The sequence below is a fragment of the Amyelois transitella genome, chromosome 3 (genome assembly GCF_032362555.1).
Source record: "Amyelois transitella isolate CPQ chromosome 3, ilAmyTran1.1, whole genome shotgun sequence".
Classification (NCBI taxonomy): domain Eukaryota; kingdom Metazoa; phylum Arthropoda; class Insecta; order Lepidoptera; family Pyralidae; genus Amyelois; species Amyelois transitella.
This window is the reverse complement of record NC_083506.1, coordinates 7,086,882-7,099,400: the sequence shown is the minus strand read 5'-3', so window position 1 is coordinate 7,099,400 and position 12,519 is coordinate 7,086,882. Positions and strand designations below refer to the sequence as shown.

Below are 12,519 nucleotides of genomic sequence, written 5' to 3'. Positions count from 1 at the left end.
ATGGCAAGTGTGATAGTGATATTGAAAGTAGAGTGAACGCGGGGAACATGGTGAATGGAGCTTTGCATGCCTTTATGAGCAGTCAGAAACTATCCAAAAAGGCTCGACTGGCTGTGCATAGGGGCGTGTTGGTCCCGACATTAATGTATGGGAATGAAAGTCTGGTATGGCAAAAGAAGCACGAAAGCAGAATAAATGCAGTGGAAATGAGAGCGTTAAGGAGTATGTTGGGTGTGAAATTGAGTGACCGGATAAGGAACAGCGTGATAAGAGAATGTTGTGATGTGAATGAAGATGAAGTTACAGGAATAGAAAAGGGTATGTTGAGATGGTTCGGTCATGTGGAGAGGATGAATGAAAACAGGTTGACTAAGTAGATATACATGGAGGGTGTGGAGGGAAAGGTCGGAGTGGGAAGACCTAGACGAACGTATCTTGATCAAATTAAGGACGTCCTGTTAAAGGGTGAGGTCAAAAGTACCCGAAACCGCCGAGCTTGCATGAAGAGAGTTATGAATGTGCATGAAGCGAAGGAAATATGCAGAGATCGTGGCACGTGGAAAGAGGTAGTCTCTGCCTACCCCTCCGGGAAAGAGGCGTGATTTTATGTATGTATGTATTCATAATATTTTTTTATTTCGAATCACAAACATCCATAAAATCTTCTTGCTCCTGGCTTTAATAATCCTGGTTGGATCCTCAATACTCTGGAGAGGCCAGGGTATGCCTTTACCATGGATCCTGCATTGTGTTAGTTAGGTTTTTATAGGCGCTCTGCATTCTTGCGTGACTACTTGGCAAGAATCTCAACGAGAAATTCCTTTAATACACACTCTCAAAGTCTCAACCTTTTTAGTGTAGTTATCATCATTCATTTCCGTAAAAACTATAGTTACCCTGGAATTTGCTTAAAACCTTCTTTTGCAGGTGGCGCAAAATTAGCGAGAGCAATGCAGCAGGTAAAAGATAGTAAACGTATACTTAATTTAAACAGAAAATGTAGTTTTGCCTAGAAAACGTTTATTTTCCAAAATTTCAATATAACATAATTTTTTTCATTTAATATTATCTTTTACAAAATCTAAATAATTTAAGAATAAACTTTATAAATTGTAGTAAACAAAAATAAAATATATGATATATTATAGGTAATTTGTTATTACATATTCTATAATACGGGCAAAAGTAAACCAGACATTACAATGCCATGTAAATATAGATGCTAGTGAACCAAGCAAAGTAATTCACGATCTTTTACAAAGCGTAGGTATCTTCTGTCTTATCTTGACTGTCTTTCTAACTCGTAGTTCATTTTCAAAAATATGGAACGAGAGAAAAGGTATTCATATGCCTTGTCAATGTTAATAAAACATGTCTTATCTTGCCTCTCTTACTCTGCGGTTAATAACAGAAACAAAAAAAGAAGAAATATCTTTCCTTCTTTTTTCCTTTTTTTTCATCTTATCAGACATGTACCTATACTTTGTCAACTTGTTAGTGGATCTCAGAAAGTCATGTTTCTGTTCAGCATCTATATTTGCAGGGGGTGCTTAGAAACCATTTTTGGGCTGCCCGATTCATTGGACTCTCAGCACAGAGGCAAGGCAATGAATGTCTAATTTAGCTTTTAAGAGTTCCGTACCTAATATGTCAAATCGGCTTAGTAATAGACGCCTCCGCTGTCTTTGCTATCTGTCACCAGATAACTAACAATAATAGCAAAAAAGCTGAAATTTTTACAAATTGGTTGTTGCCGCAATAACAAGAAAATACTCAAAATCAATATAATACCTTTCAAAATAAATAAAAAAACAATTTTATGTAATAATTAAAGCAACAGGGGGCTGTGTGGGCTCCCATGCAACAAACGTAAGTTTTAAGCAAATTAAATAAACAGGTAGAAATTTGAATATAAAAATTAAATATTACCTAAGTAACAAACGTGATCATGGGACGGAACCATACGTGCGCGAGTCTGACTTGTACTTGGCCGGATTCATATATATCTACTCTCTGTTAAATCCACTAACATAACGATGCCTTGTTACTCCTAATAACAAGTATGATTACTTAAATTATAATAATTATCCACTAGGGAAAAACAATAGTCATTGTGTTGACTGTTCAGTCACTTCCAAAAAAATTTAAAATCACATAGGTAATACGAGTAATTTGCAATTCAATTAATCAATCAATTAATTCACTTAATACTATATAGTACCTTGTATTCAAGACGTGTTGGGTGGACGTCAGAAAACAAAAAATATGTATGGACAAATAACACAGATCAGCCACGAAGTAAGTTTAAAACTTGTACTACGATAGTATTTATATAAATAAAGGTCCAGGACCCAAAAAATAAAATAATAAACCGTAAAAACAATGTCCGTTACCGAAGACCAAACCTGGGTAGTCCGAAGTGGTGAAAAGTGATCGCTCTGACTATTTCACCACCTGTAACTAACTCGCAAACGATGCCTAGCTACCATCTTATATATATATGTATAGGAAATCTAATGTAGGGTATAATGCATCGCCGGTTTTGATTTTTCTATCGTATTCTTCACTTATTATAGTATACTCACTAGTTTTATATATAAAATAAATTAATATATAGCTATATATAAAGAATAATAAATAAATAAATAAATATATATATACATATATCTAGTTCCAATCAATCAAGCTATGACACTTTAATCGTCACTTTCGTCATGTATAGGGGACGTCGGGGAGTATGTTGGTGAATTCGAGGAGTAGGTAGTCGTTGCACCGCTTGAAGAGGGAGAGTACGCTGGGGAGGAGGGGGAATAGTTGGGAGAAGTCGGGGTGTAAGTGAGCGACGTCGGCGAGTATTTTGTAGAAGACGGAGAATAGCTCGGCGAGGATGGCGAGTAGTTTGGTGAAGACGGGGAATAATTTGGGGAAGATGACGAGTAACTTCGCGGGTGCTGCGGCGACGCTGGCGAGTAGGCAGGGCTGGTGGGGGAATATTGTGGACTCGTCAGAGAGTATTGTTGGTTCGTCGGCGAGTAAGTCGGAATACCGTCGGCTAGAGACTGAGACGTCGGCGCAGAAGGCGAGTAACCCGGAGATGTTGGAGAGTAGGCCGGCGAAGTTGGAGAGTACGATGGACTTGTTGGCGAATATGCGGGCGATGCCGGCGTGTAACTTGGCGATGACGGTGAATAACTGAGCAACGCAGGACTGTATATAGGGCTTGTGGGCGAATAGTTAGGGGATGATGGAGAATAACCGGGAGAAGTCGGCGAGTATGCCGGGCTTGTTGGTGAATATGAAGGGCTTGTTGGTGAGTAGGACGGGCTTGTCGGCGAGTAGCTGGGCGAAGTGGGCGAGTAACTCGGCGATGTAGGTGAATAAGCCGGACTGGTTGGAGAGTAGCTCGGTGATGTAGGAGAGTAGCTCGGCGACGTGGGGGAGTACGACGGCGACGTCGGAGAGTAGCCCGGAGAAGTCGGCGAGTAGCTCGGCGAAGTCGGGGAATATATGGGGGATGTTGGAGAATAATTAGGAGACGTCGGGGAGTAGGATGGACTTGCTGGGTAGTGCGAAGACGAAGGTGTGAGACTCGGTGACGCAGGGGCGTACACTGGACTTGTTGGGGAGTAGGAGGGCGAAGCTCCGGCGGGCGACGCGTATGGGGACAATGGGGGCCCGGGCGACCCTGGAGAGCCAGGTTGCGGCGACCAGACGCTGCTGTATGCTGGAGACAATCCTGATGCGTCGGATGCTCCAGATGGAGAGAATGAGGGGCCACCAGGAGTCATGCTGCTGTCCACTGTATCAATTATAAATACACAATATTTAAGTTTTACAAGCACGTAAAATGATATTTGAGCTTGTATCTAGTAGGATTACTGAAACACAGAAAAAAATTAAGGAAAACCAAATGAACTTTCCTTTGTTGCATACAATGTTCATTCTTTCTATCTTTCATAAAAATCATGAATAAAAACAGAACCTGAACATCATATTTACTTTGACAAGGAGACCAGGCACTGCTTCCATATCCAGGGGAGTGTTGTGTCGACCATGGCGTCATAAATGGGGTGCTGACTCCGTAAAACATTCGGCCGCCGGCGCCAATGCCGACTCCCAGGCCGCCCATCTGCATACCGTGTTTACATTTCTCGGTATCAAGAAGTAGATCGAAACATCCTAGGGCAGATGAAAGCATGTTAAAATAAGTTCATACAAATATAGGCAGAAGGGGATACTTTTTGAGTAAGCGCTACTTGGATAGCACTGTCACAAGGAAAATTATTTTAAGTATAATGTGAAGCAATTTAAGAAAGAATGGATTAAATCAGGTCACTATAAATTAAGCTAGAAAAACTTGGTGCTTTATCTTCTATTAATCTAAACAAAAATTTAAAAAAACATTTACCAGTTCCCATTCTAGGCAACTGTCCCATAATTATATTTTCTGACACTCCTCTCATAGGATCGACTTCTGCATGACTCGCCGCGTCCAAGAGCACGTCCACAGTTTCTTCGAAGGAACATCTCATCAGAGCTCCAGTGTCCTGCCTGTTGATGCCGTGACGTGTGATGGCCATAAGATGACCCTTAGCAGTCATGACGTCACACAGCAGAGCGAGATGACGGTAGTTCACGTATAGATCATAGAACTGCAACACCGCATTCATTTCCTTCTCTACCGATTTCCGCACAGCTTCTATACCTAGTACTTGGAATATCTCACAAATATCGTTACTAAACGTCCTGATGGGGTCGACATCACGCTCAGACAAAACTTTCATTAGTGAAGTTCCATCAGTTTCCAACAACCATTCAGCAATTGCTTTAAACTCTCCTTGCTCAGTAATAATAATTCGTTTCTTGGCTTCTGTCTGAGGCAAATGCATGTATACCTTTGCTATAGCTTCTATACCTTGTAGTGTCATGTCAGACAACATATTTGCCTCAATGCATCTAAGGAACATGTCATCCTCCATCTTGTCAACAGTCTCTTCATCATTATCTTGAAATTTATTTTCTCCGTTGTTAATAATTCTTATTCGCAACACAAGTTTCTCAGCATTGTCATCATTGAAAATGCAATTCAAATCATCACCGAAACCAGCATTAATTTTTTCGGCAATATGCTCCATAGATAATTTTTTATCTGTCATCCTCTTACGATCTAATTCAATACGCAACAACCAGGGCGAAATCTTAGTAGGATCGAAATCAGGCATTTCATAGTAAACATTAACGAATTCTTGGTCTTCAGCAATAACAGTCTTTTGTGGTTCAGGGTCATAGTAAATAGCTGTATTAGCAGTTACTTTACGCAAAGTAGTGTGTTCAAGGCGGCAAAGTACATTCTTAGCTTTTTCAGCATCTCTAGCTGCCCCGCCCGTTAGGAAAACGGTAAGAGATGGAGCTTTTGGTTTCTTGGAGATGTTAATAATTTCCTTAAGTCGGGGTACACCTAGGGTTACGTTTTTGGATGACACACCAGCAAAATGGAAAGTGTTCAGTGTCATCTGAGTGGCAGGTTCTCCAAGAGACTGAGCAGCAAGTGCACCAACCATTTCGCCAGGATTAACTTGCGCCTGTTGGAATCTTGTCTCGATTTCTCCTATCAACCATTCAAAAGCTTCGCTCGAAAGTCTATACTCTTCAGAGACAAATTTAGTGCAAAGTGTTGACCTGACTAAGCACTGGAACAGCAGGGTAGCATTTTCATTAGCTTGTTTCGAAAGACGATCTTCACCAGCTACAATGACGCACTTTTTCAGAAGATCTTTGACTCCTTGTATAACCTTTATAGGACTTAGATCTGTGGGCATTCTCTTATTGATGTGGAAAATCTTCTGTACATTCCAAATCATTCTCTTGAAGTTGCACGGCAATACAACTTTAGATTCACCACTGGGGAAAATTTGACGTAAAATCGCTCGGTCTTTACATAATTGCTCCCATTCACTTTCTAGGTCTGCAATTACATAGCCAGATTCTGTTAGTTCTTTGATTATATCTTCATTAAATATTCTCTTCAAATAACTTTCATCTGAAGGATCAAATTTAAATTTCTTTTCAAAGGCCTTGTTAGACAGTTTGATAGTAGGTAGATTTTGAAACTCTACAGTTTCCCCAGCTAAACCGTCTTCTCCATAACGCAACTGAATAAGTTGCCCAACCGAATTTCTCACTGTACCATCATAGTGAACCATAACAGACTCCATAGCCTTTATCAAACGACGCTGAATGTATCCAGTTTCGGCAGTTTTTACAGCAGTATCAATGAGACCCTCACGACCACCCATGGCGTGGAAATAAAATTCTGAAGGTGTCAATCCGGCAAGATATGAATTTTCTACAAAACCTCTAGATTCTGGACCATAGTCGTCTTTGATGAAATGGGGTAATGTTCTCTTGCGGAATCCAAATGGAATTCGCTTTCCTTCTACGTTTTGTTGACCTACACAAGCAATAACCTGAGAAATATTAATATTGGATCCTTTGGAACCAGCTACCACCATAGCTTTGAGGTTATTGTATTCTGTCAGTGACTTTATAGCAGAGACACCAGTTTTGTCACGAGCGTCGTTCAAAATACGATTGACTTGGTTCTCAAAAGTTTGTCTGAGTGTATTACCAGGAGTGGGCTCCAATTCCATATTGTGAGCTTTTTGAATAACTTCTATGACATCATCTTTAGCTTTAACAATAGCACGCTGAATTTCTTGATATGTCTGTGGATCAGCAATAGTGTCCCCAATACCAATAGAGTGACCTTCTAGCAACAGCCAGTTGTTAATCACAGTTTGAATGTTACCATAGAATCGGCCAGCAACCTCATGTCCTAATTCCAACATGCAAATGTGCAGTAGAGAACCTGCTGAGGCACCCAGAGATTTTTTACATAAGATGCCCATGAGAAGTTCTCCATGTTCTACAACTACTTTAGTATCACCGGGAGATATCCATTTATAGGGTCCATCATCTTCTTCATCAGGATGGGTGGAATGGGTTCGAATCATGTTTACGTGTCCAGGAATGATTAAAGTAAATATTTGTTTACCAGTCCACAATGGCTGGGGTTTCAAAATGCATGGCTGTGGAATTTTACCATCCCATGTAGGAAGGAACATCAAAAGATTCATAACTTGTTCTTTAGTAAGGAAAGCATCTCTTTTGGTCATTTTACGCACAGCTGTCAGTGTGTCCTGTACAATACCCATAACAGGTTTGTTTGCCTGTGGTGTGATAATTTGCCTCGGGGTGATATGAATGTTTTCTACTTCTGCTCTTGTTTCCATTGATTGTGGCACATGTAAATTCATTTCATCTCCATCAAAATCGGCATTGTATGGTGAGGTACAACTCAGATTCATTCGGAATGTGGACCATGGTAGTACTTTTACTCTGTGACCCATCATACTCATTTTATGTAGTGTGGGCTGCCGATTGAAAATTACCAAATCATCATCCCTCAGATGACGCTCCACTTTATAACCATATTGTAAATGCAAATCAGAGGGTTTAGGATGGAATCTCAAGTCAATCCTTTCTCCAGTACTTCTGACAATATACTTTGCACCAGGATACTGAGCATTTCCACGCCTTACAAGTTCTTGCATGCGGTCAATATTGAATGGTGTGACCAGCTCAGGAAAAGTTAAATTCTGTGCAATTGATCTAGGGACTCCTACTTGATCAATACGTAAATTTGGATCAGGTGTAATAACAGTACGAGCTGAGAAATCTACACGTTTTCCCATGAGGTTTCCTCTAATTCTTCCTTCCTTTCCTTTGAGACGTGCCTTGATTGCTTTCAATGGCTTTCCAGATTTCTGCATAGCTCTGAAATTAAAAAGTTGCATTATTTATTTATTTGTGTATTTATTCTTTATTGTAACAATTACAAGTTGTTAAGTACAATAGAACTGAATGCTAATAGCATTAATTAACAGTCTACCATTATTTCTCTATTCGTATTAAATTACAATTTATTATAATTAAATAAGAATAGAGAAATGATATTTTATTATTATTACATTATGAAAGACTCACTTGGGCATGCCCGGCATATCATTATCGACAAATGTGGCAACATGAAATTGTAACATCCTAATATTTACTCCAAGCACATGAGCTGGTGCCCCTGTCTGTTCATTTCTCTGTAACTCATTGTTTGCTTTAATTATATCAGCCAATTTGTGAGTCAAGTCATCCTGATTCTTAGCTGCCCCGAACATGACTACAGCTGGTCTGACGGACAAAGGAGGAACTGGTAGAACAGTAACTATCATCCAGTCCGGCCTGGCGAAATTCGGGTCCATTCCAAGTATAAAAGATTCTTCATCTGTGAAAAATAAATTAAGCCAAATAAATAAATAAAGATAATAAAATTCAAAGTAATGAAGCTAGAGAAACATCAGAAATGTGTCTCACAATATGAATTTGTTATAGTGTAATAACTATAAGTTGCAATGTCGAATACATCCAATACTGAATGATATCCTTTAATCCATAGAAGTACTAAGTATTGGTAAGTATCTGGTATTTTTATTGGTTTAACATACTCACATATAATCACATCTGTATCCTTTATGGTGAAAGCAAAGCTAACAGTCTCGCAAACACTAATAAGCCATTTTCTATCCTATGCATGTCATAAAGGGAAACACTAATAAACTTAGGATGCTCGTGGTACATGATGGGCTAGCACCCTGTCACTATTTGAATCGCCATCATTTAGCTATACAGCTGAATCTTGCCTTACAGTCTTTTCGAGCCTGTTGGCTTTGTCTACTTATCAAAGGATAGAGACGTGACTACATGTAGATAATTATAAATTTCAAGGTATAAGTAAATATATAGACCTATCAACTGCAACTATCGAGATATGCATGCGATTTTATTATTACCATAATGCAAAGATTCCAGAATGGTATATTGAGAATTACTGTAATGTAATTTCATTGCTTGCATCGAAGATTAAAATAGCAGGCTTTACAGTCAACAACACAAAAATTAAGGTGATGACTAACAGAGTTGAAAACAATATTAATATAGATGGAAAACCCATTGATTATGTGGATTCATATGTGTATCTTGGTCATATTGTATTATTTAATAACCAGTTGGAAACTATAAAGACAATAGAAAGAAGAATAACTAATGGCTGGAAAAGATTCTGGTCTCTCAAGGATAACGAAAAACAAACAGTATTACAATCAAAAGAAAAATATATAAAATCTGCATACTACCAATATTGTCCAATGGATGTCAAACTTGGGCTACCACGGAAAGAAGCCCAAACACACTAAGAAAATGCTAAAGAAGGATGGAGAGATATAATTTCCAGCATAGAAAACAAGTAGTGGACCTGAGAAAGATTACTTGAGGATATGAAAGTAAAAACACAAAAGTGGAGATAGACAGGTAACACTTAACAGGTGGACCCCACAATGTGGATTGATGGAGAAGGAGATGGGCAAACAGTATATGACATTCCACAGGTGCGGGTGGGTAAATATTGCAAATCTAGTCACAAAGCGTTTATTTATTCCCACCTGTGATATGTTTGAAAATTTCCCGAACTCTTTCTGCAGAAATAATAGTTTTATTTTCTTGTGTGTCTTCATTTGCATGCTTCCATTCCGCAGTTAGGTCCAGACCTTGGCGTCGGATTGATGGTTGGTAGTGACCACAACCACCATGGCCTGAGCCTCGTTTCCCTTCCTCACCCTCTTTGCCTATATCCATTTCTTCACCACCCTCACAAATATTTTTTCCTTTACATAAATCATAAATATAGGTAAGCCTCTTTCGTGGCTGTCCTTTAGATTTCATCACAACTTCTTTTATCTTTGGATTAGTCTAAAACAGATAAAATGCATGTAGTAAGTTAAATGAGGAAAATTTATTCTAGTAGCAATGCAGATAGAATTGATTAAATATCTTACCGGACTGACAAGTAACTTTGAACAATAAAAACAAACACATCGCAATATTTTTATTGTTTTTGTGATAAAACCTATATGAAAAACTGGTTTGGCCAAATCAATATGTCCAAAGTGTCCTGGACATTCAGTCATATTTCCAGCACAAGTCTGGCATCTGGAACTTCTGTCAATCACCCCTTGTCGAGGATCCATAAGTCCGCCAAATTTGGGTCTGCCGCCTTCCATAGTTTCAGGGAAGCGGATGCCCCCTTCAGTGACTGACATTCGACGCTGAAAAAATGATGACTGATGATTTTAGAACATTATAAAATTCAATAAAAAATTCAAAATTTTTATTTATTATTACAGGATACTTCATATCGCTTAATAATTGTCAAAACTTTTAGTTTCCCAACATTAGTTGACGTCAAATAAATTACTTAACAACTAAATTTTCTGACGCTTCCAAGGCGTCAGTATAGAAGAAGTGGTAAGAAACTGCACTGCAGCATTTTCTTTAACAACATCAACTTCACAAATATCCAATTTAGAATAGAATGTGGACGAGAGAATACATTGTTCAGATTAATATATTTATGTGAGATTTTAATAATATATATATATATATTTTATATGGATTGCCAATATTAATTAGATTTATGTACAAAGTGTACTGAATTTTTATTTAGGTTCAAATCAAACTACAATTCTTTATGAGGTTCCTATAGAGGTGTCAAGTCAGATGTTTTTATCATTTAGGTTATCAGCAGTCCTATTATAAGCCTTCTCACAAAGTACTTTCTTTAAATACTCATTGAATTCATGGTTAGGCATATCAAACAACGACTCCGGCAACCTTTTATAAAATCTTATACAGTTCCCCATAAATGATTTACTGACTTTGCTAAGCCTATGATACAGCATAACTAATTTATGTTTATTACGTAAATTTCTATTAGAAGTGGCACTAACTTATTGGAAAAGAGAGGTATTATTCCTTACTAGCGTTGAAAATTCCGAAAGAAACAAATTGTTTTTTTTCGGTAAAAGAAACGTTTTTTCGTTTTTTACCGTTTTATTGGTTTGTTACATTGAAATATATTATAATAAAACCTTGGGGAAAAAAATGGTTTTATTGAGATTTTCGTCCTTTGTTTCGAAAAATATAAAAAAAACGATTGGAAAGCTATATATATATTCTATGTATAATTACCAATCTTTAAAACAATGATGCATATTGTAAGGTAATCAATACTTTTCCTATCCGTATTTTTCCGTTTCTTTTATATTTTTCCGTTTTATTAATGAAAACCATGAAATATTTCATTCTTATCTTGCTTGAAACTTTCGTAAAAAACTTGTATAAATACGAGGGAATTTGAAAAAAACCGGAAAATTTCCCGCTTTTTTCAACCCTATTCCTTACATACATAAAAAGATCAAAAATGTATTGGGATGCTACTGAAGGTATATTGATTTTCTTAGAGTTGTCTTAACAAGTCTCTTGGTCCTAAACCGTAAATTGCGCGAACGGCCCTTTTCTGAATTATAAAAATAGTTAATAGGCAGGTCATTGACATATACCAAGAAGAGGAATGGTCCTAAAATTGAACCCTGAGGAACACCCATTGTGACGCTTGATCCGGTTGACTTTACTCCCTTAATATCTACAGTTTGAAGCCTATCAGCCAAATAGGATGCCATTAGTTCAGTTGATTTGTGGTCAAACCCATATTGACGAAGTTTGCGCAAAAGTGTCTATAGTTTTAGATACCTACAAAAACATTGCGCAATACTAAAGCATAGAAGCAAAAAAAATAAGGATCTAATTACAAAATTTGTACAAATATGAAACACAAGTTCAATAGCTTTCATTGAAAAATTTTAAAACGCCGAAGGAAACCCCAAACAAACAAGAAATATACCATGCAGGAAACTATATCGACTACAATTACTAGGCCATTAGGCTATCGCAGGACAAAACATATATAATTCAAATTTCTAGGAACATATTCAGTCCCTTGGTAAAATAATATGTATATTTTGATACTGAACAATGATTATTTACTTACGATTTCATCTGGTGACAATATCCCAAATTGTACTCTTTTAACTTGGCGCAAAGGCGCCTTCAAATCATTCGTTGTCGTGGATGTCGCCATTTTAAATTGACGTTGACGATAAGTGAAGTGACTCATTCATTCTTCTGGGGGCGCGACTGGGGTTGGTCCAAAAGTCAGTGCCCCGGCCAAGTCGAATTGCTACTGCACTACCACCTTAAATTAAACTACATACATACATACATATCATCACGTCTATATCCCTTACGGGGTAGACAGAGCCAACAGTCTTGAAAAGACTGAAAGGCCACGTTCAGCTATTTGGCTTAATGATAGAATTGAGATTCATATAGTGACAGGTTGCTAGCCTGTCGCCTAAAAAAGAATCCCAAGTTTGTAAGCCTATCCCTTAGTCGCCTTTTACGACATCCATGGGAAAGAGATGGAGTGGTGCTATTCTTTTTTTTTTTTATTGGTGCCGGGAACCACACGGCAATTAAACTAATTTATAGATGCTAAGAACATAAGAGGTTATA

At 37.9% G+C, this 12,519-nt stretch overlaps 1 protein-coding gene across 1 annotated transcript; it reads right to left on the bottom strand.

Annotated features, from left to right (window-relative positions):
• Positions 1–998: 998 nt before the first annotated feature.
• Positions 999–12,150, bottom strand: LOC106135434 (DNA-directed RNA polymerase II subunit RPB1). Its single transcript, XM_060953013.1, has 7 exons — positions 11,996–12,150; positions 9,945–10,214; positions 9,552–9,858; positions 8,047–8,338; positions 4,409–7,836; positions 4,000–4,179; positions 999–3,799 (listed from the first exon to the last, which is right to left on the bottom strand). The coding sequence occupies exons 1-7, from the start codon at positions 12,119–12,121 to the stop codon at positions 2,697–2,699; spliced, it is 5,706 nt and encodes a 1,901-aa protein (XP_060808996.1). The 5' UTR covers positions 12,122–12,150; the 3' UTR covers positions 999–2,696.
• Between the last annotated feature and the right edge of the window lie 369 nt (positions 12,151–12,519).

Coding starts and splice junctions, on each gene's coding strand:
- LOC106135434 (XM_060953013.1), bottom strand. CDS start 12,121: ATGAGTCACTTCACTTATCGTCAACGTCAATTTAAAATGGCGACATCC. Junction 8,339..9,551: donor AATTTTCAAACATATCACAG/GTGGGAATAAAT, acceptor TATTTTTCACAG/ATGAAGAATCTTTTATACTT. Junction 4,180..4,408: donor GTTGCCTAGAATGGGAACTG/GTAAATGTTTTT, acceptor CATCTGCCCTAG/GATGTTTCGATCTACTTCTT.